The following is a 16,595-nucleotide window of genomic DNA, read 5'->3' as shown; positions in this document are numbered from 1 at the left end:
GTGATTGGTCGGCTGGCCAGGAAAAGCATCATCTGATCCCCTCCCTTTTCAGTCTTCAAACTTTCTCAGCATCCCTCAGATTTGACTCCAAAACGCAACAGCATGAAATAATAGTAATAAAGAAGGAGAGAAAGAGGGGGAAAAAAAGCAGACAGAGTCGTCTGGGATGGATGTAGACAGCTCAGTGTTTTATTGGAATCAGACCAGACGGGGGACTAGCCCGACTGTTGCACTACATTTTTGGCACAGAGAAAAAGATAAGAGTGACCAGGAACAGCCGTACCCCTGGGTGCACAAAGCGTCACTACACACTGACTCTACTGCACAGACAAGCAAACCGGCCCGTCTTCAGATCGCTGTACAAGAAACGCGACAAACCGTCCCTCTTTGTGTGTGCATGTGTGGTTCAGAGAAAGAGAGAGAGACAGTGAAAGGGAGGAGGAAGAAGAGGAGGAGGAAGAAAGGGCGAGCAAAGGGGAGAGTCAGTGAGTACTGTGTGTTTGAAGTGAGAGGTAATTCAGCTGCTGGTTCACCAAGTTTCCTAACAACCGGCTGTAACAGACCTATAATGGTTTAGTTATAGTTTTACACATAAAGGTTTTTAATCCTCCAGATACACTTTACAATAATAATAATAATAATAATAATAATAATAATAATAATAATAATAATAATAATAATAATAATTAAAAAAGACAGCAATAAGAAAGAAAAGCCATTTTGAAAAACAAAAATAATAATAATAAAGCAAAAGTGAGAGCAGTTTTTGGCTGAGAGAGACAAAGAGAAGCAGGGAAAAGAGGAATTGCTGAGAGGGAAGATGGGCGAAACATCGGTGGTTGCTATAGATACAGAAATACAGAAAACAAAAAGTCGCGCGCGACGTGGAGGAGATTAAAGTTCACACATTCATGTGCACAAAAATGTACATTCACAATACTTGGAAAGAAAGAAAGAAACGGGGCAACACATTCACACCGGCTGGCAGGTCTCTGAAACGTAACAGACGGATGAAACAGTTGGACACCGGAGTTTTTTTTTACTGCTACACAGGCCGCCTGTAACACTCTGCTCCACATAATTAGTTCAATAGCCTGTAACATTCACTGTACATACAGCGCCTTGTAAAAAGCATCCATGCCCCTGTTAGGTTTCCATACTTTTTTGTAATTTCACAACAATTTCAAACGCATTTCAATGGATTTCATGCATTTCATGCATTTATGCTGCAACAGACCAGCATAAAGCTGGTCTGTTGCAGCATAAATGTAATTTGTTCCTACATTTATGCAAAGTAGAAGCAAATTATAAATCACTTTCACAATATTTGACAGATAAAAATCAGAAAAGTCATTCCCCTTTACTGTAATACGTCTAAACAAAGTACAGTATTTCAAGAAATTTCCAAAAAGTAGAACCACATTTATGCAAGAAGGAAGCCATTGTTGAAGAGAAGGCAGAAGAATTTCTGTTGCAGTTTTTACTATCATTACAACCCACGTAGACAGCAATCTCTGTGCCCAAAATGTTCCTTTGTTGATATTTTCCTCCTGCACATCACCCTGAAAACAACATCTCCATCATAAAACATAGTGGTGGCAGCATAATGCTGTGGCACTGCATTGGATGGAGATAAAAAATACTTGAAGAAAACCAGTTTGAGTTGTACAATATTTTATATTCCAGCAGCAAGACGACTCTAAAGACACAGCCAAAGCTGCACTGGTTTAGATTGAAGCCTATTCATGTCTTGGAATGGCCTAGTTAAAGTCTAGACCTAAAATTAAATGAGAATCTACAGCAATACGTGAAGACATTCTCCCAGTAACAGGAATTAGCTTGAGCAATTCTGCAATGAAAAACGAGGGAAATTGTCAGCCTCTAAATGTGCAAATGTGCTATTTGTCATTCTCCTTCCAATTTACATTTATGGATTCATGTTGTGTTGGTTTATCACAGAAAATCAACATAAACAACATCAATATTTATGGTTGTCACCTGAATATAAATGTGAATAAGTTAAAAAAAAGGGTATGAATGATTCTGCAAGGCGCCGTACGTAGGACAGGAGGACAGAGAGTGTGATAGTCAAAGCAATTTCACCCAAACTCCAACAGAACAAAACATTTTTAAAGAAAAAAAAACAAACAATAAAATATATAGATAGTCATGGTATTGCACAAAAGGGTGTTTGGCCCTAACTGGTCCACGATAAGGACAGTAATAACACAGGAAGGGTGCTTGTCCATGCGCAACGACGCCCCCTTTAATAGCAGACGATACCGACACGATACAGCCACTCGACACAGGCTATGTACACGCCTTCGCACCGCCGCTCCGCTCTTTGTGTGTGTGTGTGTGTGTGTGTGTGAGAGAGAGAGAGAGAGCTGGTGCTGGTTAGAGAAGCAGTGTGAGTATATCCATGTGTCTAAACAGAGTACATTTGTGTAAGAGCGGTGTGCGTGTTCATATTTATTGTCATAGTCATATTCATCATAAAACCCAGGCAACAAGAACGACACAATGCAAGTAAATATAACGCTCCAGAAAAATAACAACAACCAAGAGCTTTAAAAGGAAAAGATTGACCGTGCTAATGAGTGAGAGAGTGTGTTCTGGTTCTGCTGAGTGTAAGCACGCCAAGCATTATTGTTGTCTGATAGGTGTGTGTGTGTGTGTGTGTGCGTGTGTGTGTGTGTGTGTTAGGTCTGCAGCTCCTCGGGGGCGGAGTAGGAGAAGTCCTTGAACTCGTCCTGTTTGATCTGTTGGATGATGGCCTCGTTGGTCGGCGTCAGCACCGGGTCCTCCTTGGTGAAGTCCTGGTCGAAGTTATTCACATCACGCTTGGTTTTCTGCAAGTGAAAAGAAGCAAATTCTGAAACTTTATCATAACCTGATGCTTAACAGATTACACCACAGTGACACCTTCTGACCAAAAAGACTAACTACACTTTACGAAAACCTGAATAAAAGCCCGTCTCACTCTGATTTTCTCTAAAAAACAGCAGCAGGAACACACACCCTCCTGCACCAATGTTAGCGTAGATGTGTGAAAACCTTAAAAATAATTGGTTGCCTTGGAGACTTGCAATCTTGGTGTTGCAAGGAGTTAAAGATGCATTCAAACAGGAATCCCTGAGGCACCTTTTCAATGCAAAACATTTGAGTCTCGCATTTAGTCGTGGCTTCTAACTTCTACTCTTTCAGTCAAATAAATCTTGCAAGTTTTAGATTTTAAACTTAAAAGTGTGAGTTTGTGAAACATAAACTTGCAATAGTAAATTGTGCTAACTTTTAATTAGTTTTGTGTTACCTCAGAGTTGTGTAAACTTTTTATTTAAGTTAGAAATAAAAAAAAAGGAAAAAGAAATAAACAGGAGTGGGGACTTTAAATGGGTACTTATTTTAACTTAATAATGTGAGTTAAATAATACAGGAATGTGCAATAGTTCAACTAGATGAGGGCAATATTATCAAATAATTATTTGGTTTAAATTGCAATTAAACTTCGCTCAAAAAGCTGGAAGTTACCCCACACTAAACCAGCTGTGTGCATTCACAGATAAAATCAATTTGTTTCTAAGTGTGTGAGTTTCTTACAATCCGGGGTTTGAATGGCGGTTTCACTTTTCTCTGCTCCAGCAGAACCCAGTCGATTTCCCTGAAGAAGGAGTGGGTCTTGATGGCCTCCTCACAGCCCTGGGTCACCACGCAGCCCAGACGCTTGACCGGGTTCTTCGTCATGAACTGAAAACAAACACGAACGATAAGTTGAAAATAAGCTGGACATGTTGGAGGCAGATGAGATGGGATGGGATGGATGGTTGGTTGGATGGATGGTTGGTTGGTTTATTAGATGTTTGGTTGGATGGATGTTGGATGGATGGATGGATGGATGGATGGATGGTTGGTTTATTTGATGCTTGGTTGGATGTTTGGTTGGATGGATGGTTGGTTTAGTGGATGTTTGGTTGGATGATGGTTGGTTTATTGGATGTTTGGATGGATGGATGGTTGGTTTATTTGATGTTTGGTTGGATGGATGCTGGATGGATGGATGGATGTTTGGTTGGATGGATGCTGGATGGATGGATGGATGTCCGCTGTAACGCACCGATCTGAGGATGGACACGGCCTCCTTGCTGAGCCATACGGGATAGAGGACGTCGTCATGGAGAATCGACTCAAACAGTTCGTCTTCGTTGTCGGCCTCGAACGGCGGCTGGCCGGCCATCATCTCGTACATCAGAACCCCCAGAGCCCACCAGTCCACAGAGGCTCCGTACTCGAGTTCCTGCAGGATCTGACACCAGCAGAACCAGCAGAACCACACAGATCAGCTTGACAGACACACAGCCGGAACATAAACCTATAATCTTTATTATCTACATTTTATTTAATTAGCTGTTTATTATTTTCATCCATGACAGCTTATTTTGATCAGATCTGAAAGGGGAATGCTAATACTGCTGATGATTTTTTCTTCAATCAAAAGAGTTTTATAAAAACAAAACTAAAAAAATAACTTCCCTAATAATTTGGTTCATCCAATCACTCATTTGAATATTTTAACGTCAGTTTGCAAATCATTCAGTCCTACCGCGCTGACACACAAGGGGTTCCTATCTCTTAATAATACTATTAATATTAGTCATTTTCAAAACACGGTAGGATCCCATAGAGGACTATTTTTCTTTCTTGGCTTTTTTATTTTCTATAATTTGTCGTTTAAGTCTGAGTCTCTAGCTAAGCTAGTTTTAGCTCACCTCAGGAGCAATGTAGTCGGGTGTGCCGCAGAAGGTGGTGGTGGTCACACCGTTGATGATGCCCTCCTTGCACATACCGAAGTCTGCAAGCTTGCAGTGTCCCTCTGCATCTAGGAGAATGTTATCCAACTTCAGGTCCCTGTGAGAGCAGGATGCAGACAGAGGGGGAGGGTCAGTGCCATCTACTTCCTCCAAAGGTTGGAATCCGGCGGGGAAGTCGTTGTGCAAACTAGCATTTTTAAAAGTGACGGCCACTAGGTGGCGTACGAGGAGCCTCAAAAAATTGGAGGGAAGAACTCATGGCTAACTAAAATCAGAAGGAAAGATGCAGCATTTATGTTCGCTAAACAAGTGTAATAATCATTGAAAAGTTAATAAAAACGGGAAAGAAACATTCTGAAAGTCAATATTTCTTTACATATTTTGTTGCATTGTCTGTGGCTTTGTAATGGTTTCCAGGCTAAAGGGAATGATGTGTGTGGGGGTGTCCAGATATAACTTTTTCACTTCCAATACGATACAGATATCACAGCTTTGAGTATTGGCCTGATACAACATCATAACAAATTATACATACTTTCCTTAGTGTTGAATAGTAAAAAAAGGCTTGATCAAGTTATATTACTCAGAGAACAATAGTCAACAACAACACATATGAGAACCGACACCTTTATTATATGTATCAATAGGTCCTTATAGAAATGCTGGGGCAGATTTGAGCTCATATCGGCAATTTTAGACACAGGTTAAAATCAGAAACTCATTTTTTGGGTGATTTTGGACAGATTTTTGCCAATCCTAGCTAATTTGGAAAAGTTTGGGAAGCCCTGGTGTAACATTCTTATCAGAACCATTTAATGGGTATATCTGTTTTTAAACTCTGTTTCACTCAAAATTATAAAAGTTTAAATTAAATTGATCAATGGTATATAGGCTAGGGGTATTTACCGGTAGATGACTCCATTCCTATGTAAAAACATCAGAGCAGATGTGACTTCGGCGGCGTAAAAACGAGAGCGAGGCTCATCGAACTTCCTGGATCTCTGAATCTGGAACATCAGGTCTCCTCCGTTCACATACTCCATCACAAAGAATAAACGATCCTGCACACAACAGAGAGGTAAGAGGATGAGACAAAGACAAGCAGGTGATTTAAGATTAGATTTAATTTTAAATCTAAATATTTTAGCCCACGGTTTCGTTGCGCTCCTACCCGTGTCTGGAAGCAGCAGTAGAGCTGGGTGAGGTAGGGGTGGCAGCGGGCGAGGGCCAGGATGCGCTTTTCTGTCATGGTGCAGTCTACGTCGTCGTCCTGAAGGATCACATCTTTCTTCAAAACTTTGACGGCAAAAACCTCGTCTGTCCCCTTCAGCTCCCCCAACATCACCTGGTTACAGCATAAAAAAAAACAACATAACTTTATTCAAGAGTTAAAGTTGTTACTTCAAATCTTTCCAACAGAGGATCACATCTACAACCAGAACTCAACCTGACTGAAATACAGGGTGAAAACTAAAGACAGCTGAGCAGAAACAAACGCCTGGACTAAAGCAAAGCTGCAACGATGATCCACCAAAAATGGAAACTAATAAAGCCATAAGGAAAACAACTTAGATTTATTGCTGCAGAAAGAGACGGTACAATCGACTGAATCATGGGGTGTACTTAGTTTTACCATTACTGGAGTCTTTTTCAGCTTTGGTAAATGTAATCTGTCTTCAGATGCTTACACTGCAAAAACATATAAGCTTAAATTTTAAATCTAAGTATTTTAGTGCAAATACCTTAGTGCATTTGAAATAAGACAAAAACTAATGTACAAGTAACTTTCAGCAAGATATACAAGATTGTTTCAAGTAGATAATCCCTGAATATTGATAAAAAAATGTCCTTCTGCTGGCAGATTATTTCACTTATAGCAAGACATTTTCCCCATATTTTAAATAACATAATCTGGCAGTGGAAATAGTACTTTTTAAATCAATATTAAGAAATAATTTACTTAAAACAAGCTCTTATGTCTTGCTGAAAAGTTACTTGTAAATTAGTTTTGTTTTATTTCCAGTGTACTAAGACATTAACACTAGAAACTACACAAAAAATATTTGGTAAGATTTTATGTATTTGGATTGTAAAATGAAAATGATTTTGCTGTAATTGTTTTACACTTAATAAAACAGTGACATAACCTCAAAATACAATATCTGCATGTTAAGAAGAAAACACAATGAGCTGAAACCCAAAATCCGGCGTATTAAATATCACAAGCAACCACAGTCAAATCTCACAATGCAGTGCAGAGCTGCAAGAACACCTGAAGGAAACACTCAGCTGCTGTGCTATCAATAAAAAAAACCTGTTTTATCAGAAGCATAATGAGCTGTAAACAAACAAACATCCCCTTCAAGCCCCCTCTTGCTGCCGCACCTTGCCAAAGCTGCCTTTGCCGAGGACTTTGATAAAATTAAAGTCCTCCAGAGTCCTCCTCTGGGTGTGTCCTTTCTCCCTGGCCGCCGGGGAAGAGGACGGGGAGGAGTTGGTGGGGGAGGAAGATGTGAGTTGGGCTGTCTGCTCTTCGAGCGACAGCGATTCCTGCAGGGATGTTAGTTCTGCCATGTCTGTGGGCGTCATCAGAAAAGCTGATCAGACGTAAGCTAAAATAAAAACACCCTGCCTTCCTGTCTCCTTTTTTATTTAAGTTATGCACACAGTTGGAGTCAGACGTTTGTATGTAAACTTCTGATTTTGAAGACATCAACAAATAAATCTGTTACATATTATTTCTCATTGTCGTGGTATGTAGCACATAGAAATAATTTTGATGATTCTGACTGACCTAAAACAAGAGAATCTTGTCCTGATTTAACTTCAGCAGTGAATGTTATTAGTCAGTGTGTATAAACTTCTGACTCTGGTTTAAACTGTGTACATCCCTCTAAACCCACACTTTCCTCCAGTAATAGCAATATGAAATATATATTTTTCATTTATTAATATGCATTTATTTTACATCAAAGTACAAAATGCATGGTGAGGTACATTACATGAATGAAAATGAAACCTAAAACAAACAAAAAAATGAAAAGAAACATAAAATAGTGTTTTAATGAATTAATATTATTAACCGTGTGTGTGTGTGCATGTGTGTGTGTTTGCCATTCTATCATCATGATTAATATGAATATTACCAGTAATGTAATTATTTCTACAAATTTATCACTATTATTATTATTATTATTGTTGTTGTTGTTTATTATTATTATTATTATACTGGAGGAACCCCTTAGTTTTGTGGCTCATATTCAAATAAATAAAGAAACAAGACTTCTTCCACAAAGAGAAAGTTAACTTTCCACTTCTCAGCTTGCAAAGTGTGATAATGACTAACTGTGACAACCAAATGGTTGTGGGCGGTGCGGGATAATTCACGTCTAGTCCCTGTATGTTCATAAACACCTCTCTGTACTTAACTCTCAACATGAGCCACAATATTGTTGCTGGAATAAAATTAAAACCTCTAACTGGTTTATTAGAGAGTTAAAAACTGTGTCCTGTTACAGCAGCTCATCCCAAAAAGGTTTTAATAAGCCCGAGCTTGTTTTTCCTCAACATTTTGTGCGTGTGCGGTGTGTTACCTGGCTCTGAGGAGGAGGTGGGGACAGCTGACTGGCTGAAGCTGTTGTCCTCCGTCTGAGAGAGCTCAGGCGGAGACTGGGGAGCGTCCTGCTCTGAGGTCAACTGGGAACACAGCGAGACGACAAAATCATTCCTTCTGGCAGGGGTGTAACTTTGTGCTGCAAGTTGGTGGGGACACGTTGTGGGGACGGCGCTGATGCACCCACAGTAATGGAAAGCCATTTTTGTGCTTAGAAAAAGGCCCAAACTTAAATGTGAAAGTCATATTTAACAAATTAGGATATATGTCCTGATGGAGGCTTAGATTAACACTACTTTTTGGAAATAACCTTTTAGCAGGTATTAAACATTCTAAGAGATAAAAAGATGTCAAAGCATTCATCTTCTAACGTCTTTCACTTGGTGGGGGAATTAGAAACAAGGATCTACTCCTTCATATTCTGTTTTATCGAATGAGTCTATATATATTGGCTCAGTTACAAAATTCAGTAATATTTTTTGTGAAGAATTATCACAATAATATATTTGCCTTTCATTGCCTGATTTTATGTTATATTCCCGACTCAATGCAGAGCAGTAGCCCACGCGGAGCACTGCGTGTAGAGTTAAGGTGCGTTCACGCCAAACGAGTTTTGAGCGTCAGGCGGGTCAAAGTCTATGTGGAGCACTGGACAAATTAGATGCAATCGACGCTCAAAATGCTCCAAACGGTTCAAATTTTTGAATTATATATATTTACCCTCTCTCTTATATCCTAAAACTAATTGCCCCTTGAGGATAAAAATAATACCTTGTGCTTTATTTCATTTTTAAGCCATTTGGAGATGGATGTGCAGGTGCTGCTTGGTTCATCGTTTTGCTGCATAACCAAAATCCGTTTGAGCTTCAGGTCACAAACTTATGCCTGGACTTCAAGATGTTGTGACAGACAGCAAATAAATAGATGGCCTCCATCTATCACAGCTGGATGTTCCTCCAGAAGCAAAATAGCCCCAGATCATGATTATGTGATGTTCTTTCATATATCTTCCAAAAAGTTAAATTTCTGTTTTATTAGTCAACAAAATATTTTCCCAAAGCTCTTTGGGAATCATTAAGATGTTTTTTGGAAACAGAGAGAAGTGCCTTTGTGTTCTGTTTTTGTCTCAAACCTCTTCCATAGCTGCTAACTTTGCTGAAGTCTCTTTCTTATTGTTGAGTCAAGAACGTTGACCTTGTGCTCCAGTACCTCCCATGTTGTTCTGGGTTATTTCCACACTGGTAGGATTGTTTCTTATCTTTTCTTGGGTTCCCTGAGATCAGGACATGACATGTTGCTTTTTGAGATTTTACTCAACTTCATGTTGCCTCTTTGTGATTCTACAGGTCTGGACTTAATCAGGTTTAGGTGAAGAAATTGAACTCCGCCAAAAAAAAAAAAGATGGTTGATCACATTTAATTTGTGACTTGAAAATGGAAGAGAAATGTTTTTCACACAGGTCCAGGATGAATTTGATCACTTTTTCCCACATTTTGGATTTATCCAGGTCAAATTTGTCTGGTGATAAGATATGTTGGATGAAACATAATTCTGACAGAAAAGCAAAAGCAGAACTAGAAATATAAGAAACCACTCAAATTGTTTTTTAAAGGACAGGACATTGCTGGAGAGTTCTTCAGTTTTAATAGCAGGTCAGTTAGTCATGTTGGCAGCGGCTTAGGCCACAATGGGTCACCTTCATCCTGCGCTCTGCTGTGCTGGAGATTTTTTCAGGTGTGACTCCCATTTCAGCCAGCACCTTGCCCATTCTTCTGGCGTCCACCCCACAGTTTTTAGCTACATTGGTCTCACAGCGCCGGTGCACGTTCATCCTACACGCTGAAAAAAAACAGCAAGAAGTCAGGTTTGACCTGTTGGAAAAAAGGCTTTCTAGCTCCGATATCGGACTGTGAAGTATGGAAACAGGTCAGAGGTCGGATGCAAGTAAAACAAGTATCCATCAGGACGCTATTGACACTAGAACATTGTATGTTCATGTAGAGTATTGAACTTTTAGAAAATAATCATAAAAACACATAGATCTCATAAAAATATGATTCAGTGATGTTCTTAGCATGGCTAAGAGGTACATCTGTAATAAACTGTTTCATTTTACCAGTTAATATTTAGTTTATTTTTGCCTAATCAGCAGTAAGCTTTAGTACACATTTTCTGCTTGCCACCAACATCAACAGAACGTGACATGACTAGACGAAAGATGGTTAAAAAGACACTTTTCTCTCATTACAATATGCGACTGCCGTCACTCCAAAAGACACCAACCAAACACATTGTTTTTCAGCTGAAAAAACTCTTGGCAAATGTTGTGTCTCATCTTATTTTAATTGCATGCTTGCCAAAAATAAATATTTCCCTGTCGCGTTTTAGAGGTGCTAGATGAGGTCCTGTCTCCAGTCATCACATAACAGAATACTAAATTAAACCCATCTGTCCAGCACAATATTGTGCAGAACAGCACTGGGTAAAATTACATCTCACTTCGTCCGATGTTAATAGATAAAAAAACTATTCAACAGATGAACCCCATTTAATGTTAAAACAAGCAGAAAGAGTTGAGCTTTGCACATGTTGGAATGAACAATCTAGAGAATGTAACTATTTTTCTTTTATCCGATTAAATGATTAATTGTCAGAGTAATCGATAGAATAACTAATTACTGAAATAATCACCAATCTGTTGGGATCTCTTTACATGTTTGTCTGTATCACGTGGTATTTCTATTTGAATGGTCAGTAATCAATCGCACATGAATCGTACAGTAAACAGCTGCAGAAAAACTGAACTTTTTCTCTGCTGCCTCAAAATGTTTCCCTTTAGAAACTCAAGGGTTTGTTTTTGTCTGTACCCTCCATCTTGTTCAAAAACCACACAAACGTATAATTTTTCTTTAAGCCTCCTTTAAAATTTATGGTTCCACAAGATCACAAATTTACACAGCATGTGGAACCTTTATCAGCTGATATCAGCTTCTATAAACTTCCAATTAATTAAATAAAATCCACATTAAGTCTATCAGCTGAAGTACTCCACTGCTAAACATAATTTAGCACGTTTGTATTTAGACCTGTCACAATAAACAACAAATCGATTAATCGCATGATAAATTAGAACGAGTTCAATCATTTTCATTTCCATGATTTATTGTTTTTCTCTTTTCTCTGCTTCTACCAAAAGCTGGATGACAAAAAAAACTTCAGTTTGGTGCTTTAGTCTCAACTAGTCCATTTTTGAAGGACAGCGTTCCTTACAAAGACTTCATGATTCATTTCATTTGTTTTTATCTGTTGTTTATTTTGGATATTTAAAATGTCTTCCAGTTTTAGTGTTAAAAGTTCAACCAAATTTAAATGTGTTCTTGCGTTATTATACCTTTACCATCATATTGCTTGAAGATTATCTCAAAATAATAATATTATGGTTTATCCCAATGTCTGGGACAATTTATCGTCCAGTAAAATGTGTCATTACGACACGTCTATGTGTACTGAGAGTTCTCTGAAACTGATTGACTGTTCACAAAGCCCACACTGACAAAGCCTGAAGTACAAGATCTGGGACTAGACCTGAGGTTTAGGTGCGTCCCAAGCATGGATAATTCCTAAAAATAGCAAAAAATTACCCAAAACCTGACTTTGCCACAAAACTACTCAACTTATATGAAACACAAAATTCTCGTATAAAATATTCATTAATTTTAATTTAATTCAGTAAAATTCAATTACTGCAAATTACAGACAGGAAACAACTCCCTTTAAAGCTGATGATTTGATCTAGGCTTTTGTTCTGAAGCTTTTATTTAGACTTTTACTGAAAAGTGTTGTCTTTTTTCAGATGGCAAATGTGTAGTTGAGTTGAAACTCACATTTACACTGAAGGCCCTGCTTCACGAGGCCCCACAGCAGAGAGCCACAGTGGTCACAGAAGGTAGGCACCTTGTAGTTGTGGATACTGAACTGGTGGGGAAGGTTAATGCTGAACCCCTTTGAACCCACCTGCAGAGGGAGACACACCCACACAAACACTCAAAACAAAGGATTACACAGAGGAAGAGAGCACATGTTTGAGGTTGTAACAAACTCTGGATGCATTTTCTATTCATCTTTATTAAGCCTCCAAGAAGCAGAAAAAAAGTGGGACATAACCAAAACGCATACAAGCACAAATATCAGCATAAATACAGTTGAAATCACATATTTAAACACACTGAACAATTAGACATCATTTTTTTCTCCCTGTCTGACAAAATCCAGAAAATCTTTTTGTTTTAGGAACTATTGCCAAAATATTTGTTGTTATTTGCTGAATGCTAAAACAATAAGAGAAATCTCTTCTACATTTTTCAAAATCAGAAGCCCAGAATTTGATGTCTTGGCTTTGTAAACTTTTGGTGCACAACATGGAGGCACAACTGTGGGCGTATTTCCAGGTATTACAAGGTGCACAAACATTTCTTTTGTGTCACACTTCGGCATTTAAGAAGTAAATAGACAGACAAAGAGGGAGAAAAGACGTCTGCAGTACATATAAACACGTGGATTTTACTACATGCGTTTAAATACATTTACCATCTCGGGTGTGTCGTCCTGCTTCTTCATCCCAGTGCACTTGGTGATGATGAGCATATGGCAGCGCTTGTGGACGACACAGGTACATACTGAAAGCACCAATGCATTGCAATCACTCCTGTGCTGTTGTAATTAAAGTTTGGCAGATACTGATTATTTAAAAAGATGGAAATTTATAATCTACTATAATCGAAGTAAATGGAAACAATTGGATGAGTGACTGATTTTTTTATTTTAATATAACAAAATATATATATCTTAATTCTGTTTTGAAAAGTTTTAGATGTTAAAAAGGACTTTTTAAACTAACCAGTATCATGTCATTCCAGTTGGTTCTTTTCATCTACCTAGTTTTGTTTCTTCTGATAATGTCAAAAATTGTTTTTGCACCACTGGAAAAGTCTGCTAACCAAAAATACTTATAATACAAAATCTTACCAAGAAGTTTGGGTCCAGTTTCTAGAGCAAATATCTTAGTTTGCTTAAAATAAGACTAACTTGGAAGTTACTTCTCAGCAAGATATAGGAGCTTGTTTTAAGTAAAAGAAAGGTTATATTTAAAATCATTTGGTCTTATTTTAAGTGTATTAAGATATTTGTACTAGACACTAAACCAAAACTACTTGGTAATATTTTGTGTTTTTGCAGTGAATAATAATTATAATATGTTACATAAAGTTTCCTCCTCAGCCAAACAAAAAGGGGGATATAGCAACATATTGCACTTCTTTAATTCTATAAAAAATGTAAATAATAAAAATAAAACAACATTTTGTATTTTAGAAGTATTTCTAGAAGAGCTGTTCCAAAAACAGACCTTCCCTGCAGACAATAAATATCCAGAAGCAAACCAACTAAGTTGCAGGAACTAATGGCTTCAGGTTTGCTAAAACAATTAAGATTCCTTCAGGCTGCTCAGATACTTAAGCCAAACTGTATTTGATAAACCTATAAAAAGTACTCTAATTAAAACACAGTAAGCTGTCCCAGAAGAGTTAAGGCTATTTAAGTTATCAGTGAGTAGATGTGAAACCCAGGAAGCCCAGATTGAATTACTGATGAGGGCATTTAAACCTCATCGAATGCCAAACGACTTTCGTGCTGGGGTTTCTAATTCCCACATAATTCTTGGGGGATTCGATGACTCTGGTGTGTCAGGTTCGAGTCTTTGCTGGTAAGAATTTCCACAAACAAACTATCAAATGTTTGTGGGACAACCTTCTTTATGAATTAAATGTGCATGTTGTTCTGCAAAAGAGTCCTGCTCTGCATTTTTTTAAAGTGTTAAACACTTAGTGCATTACTGATAATGAATGGCTCCAGAAAAAATCACACCCGTCACTCAGCAACATGTAATCCTCTCCCATGTTCCCCTGCTTCAATAATAAATAAAGAGCCATGTTACATGAGAAATTTGGACAGGGTTGGGGAAAGGTACTCACTCTGACACTGGTATCCCTGCTTCCCCAGCACACCCCTATCAGATCACACACAAGAGCAGCCAGCGTTATCAGCCAGGCGGGTTCAAAGAAACTCAACTTCTGATGCAAATGAGCTGCAACAGATGTACTCATGTGTTGCCTACCAGATAAAATCTCTGCAATGTGAGCAGTAGGTCGGTTGTCTCAGGTAGGTGGCCATGAACTTGTGTCCGTTGACTTGGTGGACGCGTCTTCGGACGGCTCCATGTCGCTGGCGAGGACCGGTCCTCTCGCGGAAAACCTTCTCCTCATTCTCGTTTCTCCCCGAGGCTGTCGATTAAACACACACACAGTCGAGTTTCAGGTTTTTTAAGGGCCACTTCCAAGTCAAGTCTCTGGTTTTCGCTCCATGTAGAAGTCAAGGCTCTCAATTCATTCATTTTAAATCAACTTTGGTTTTTGAGGGACAAATCCAAGTTAGATCTCACATCTTTTGCTTCAAGTCCAAGTCAAGGGCCAAGTCTTTGAGGGGCCCAACTCATGTCTTAAATGTCTTGGCCAAAATAAAGTGTCAAGTTTTTCATTTCAGTGTCTTTAACTCTGTGAATAAAACAAGTCTCAAGTATTTGAGGGGGGAATCCAAGTCAGGTCTCAAGTGTTTCACTCCCAGCACAAGTCAAGCATCACCTATTTTTTAAAGTCCAAGTCAGGTCTCAAGTCCCATTGAAGTATTTACTGAAACCATGACATGAACTGCTGTGAATAAGTTTGAAAATAAATTAGAGTAATAGTTTTTGGCATAACTTCACTTCAGCTTTAGATTTCTCTTAAAATAACTTTTTATATTGCCTTTTTTGGTGTTTTATGTTTAGGTCCTACCCTCTAACATCTTCATTTAATGTCATTTGTTTATATTTTGGTATACTATAATGACATATTCAATCATTTTTATTGTCATACTGCCTTTGCTTGTTTTGTGGTACGAAATTTGGACTCAGGTCCCAGATTAAGAAATTTAATACACAAATAAAAATAAATAAATAAACTATAAAGTAATTTATGTGATATATAAATATGCATACTAAAAAAGTGTGTGTGTGTAAATAATTTATGAAATGGTGCAGCTTGAGTTCAGCAGCCTGACGGCAGTGAATCAGTCAAAAACCATAAAATCCAAGTAGTAAAAACAGTTTGCTTTTTAATTGCGAAACTACAAAAATAAAAAATTAATAATTTTTATAACTTAGAACGTAACTGTAGATCGAGCAATTTTAAAACTTATGCAAAAACATAGCAAACAACATATTAAACTACAACTGTATTTAAAAAAAAGTTTATAATTGTGAGGGATAAAGATGTTGCAAAAAAGTTATTTTGTTCTGAAATAATCCAAAAGCACTTATTGCAGAAGTCAGCTTGAGGGACAGCCATATGATCATTAATCTGCAGTTTACAAGAACAGATTGTTCTGAGCCATTGTTAGCACAGCTCCAATGATCTTCCCAAGGCTATAAATCAAACGCACCCTTTCACAGGAGAATGTGCGTCCTTATCAGAGTTGTACAGTGTCTGTGCTTTACGTACTGGCTTAATTACATGAGAGAAAGACTCAAACACCATACCACAGGTCTGACTTAAGATTTGAGTCAATAGCCACGTTTACATGGACATAAGTAATCAGAATAAATAAAAATGTACCATGTAAGCAATTCTGCTCATTCTGAATAAAACTGTAATCCGGATGAGAGGGGTAGTTTATGCTGGTTCATAACCCGAACACTGTGCATGTCAACACTTATGATCATGTCATTTTGATAGTTGCAAACTAACTTGACTGAGCGTGTGTGCCCTATGTCAACTTGATGTAAGTCAGACTTTGGTGGCTAGACGATATATTGTGCACAGTTATAGGATGAGAGTTACAGGATCTCTCATCCTGTAACGAAGGAAGACCAGCAGCATACTGCTTAGACTGTAGCTTAATTAGTGATTGCAGAAACGTCTCAACTGTTATCGGAGCCCGACTCGGGTTCATTCTGGGAACTCAGGAGACGAAATGAAGACACTACTGCGTTTGTTTGTTTGTTTTTATGTTCAGGACAGAGAAACACAACTTTTGTGGGTTTCTAGGGAATTTTATAATTCTGTCAGCTATGTCAACTGTG

At 38.2% G+C, this 16,595-nt stretch overlaps 1 protein-coding gene across 2 annotated transcripts in view; it reads right to left on the bottom strand.

The window, feature by feature from the left end:
* Nucleotides 1-167: 167 nt before the first annotated feature.
* prkcea (protein kinase C, epsilon a) overlaps nt 168-16,595 on the bottom strand; it is a 45,422-nt gene continuing 28,994 nt past the window's right edge. For both annotated transcript variants that reach the window (XM_044103848.1, XM_044103850.1), the window contains 13 exons: nt 14,595-14,760; nt 14,452-14,486; nt 13,010-13,098; nt 12,307-12,436; nt 10,119-10,261; nt 8,402-8,504; nt 7,194-7,384; nt 5,980-6,153; nt 5,715-5,869; nt 4,767-4,905; nt 4,115-4,303; nt 3,601-3,747; nt 168-2,852 (listed from right to left, as the gene is read on the bottom strand). In XM_044103848.1, coding sequence (XP_043959783.1) covers nt 2,703-2,852; nt 3,601-3,747; nt 4,115-4,303; nt 4,767-4,905; nt 5,715-5,869; nt 5,980-6,153; nt 7,194-7,384; nt 8,402-8,504; nt 10,119-10,261; nt 12,307-12,436; nt 13,010-13,098; nt 14,452-14,486; nt 14,595-14,760 — 1,811 coding nt within the window. In that variant the 3' untranslated portion in view covers nt 168-2,702. The remainder of the gene's footprint in view (nt 2,853-3,600; nt 3,748-4,114; nt 4,304-4,766; nt 4,906-5,714; nt 5,870-5,979; nt 6,154-7,193; nt 7,385-8,401; nt 8,505-10,118; nt 10,262-12,306; nt 12,437-13,009; nt 13,099-14,451; nt 14,487-14,594; nt 14,761-16,595) is intronic.

The sequence above is a fragment of the Gambusia affinis genome, linkage group LG20 (genome assembly GCF_019740435.1).
Source record: "Gambusia affinis linkage group LG20, SWU_Gaff_1.0, whole genome shotgun sequence".
Lineage (NCBI taxonomy): Eukaryota > Metazoa > Chordata > Actinopteri > Cyprinodontiformes > Poeciliidae > Gambusia > Gambusia affinis.
Note: the sequence above shows the minus strand (reverse complement) of the source record. Positions and strands in the feature narration are given on the sequence as shown.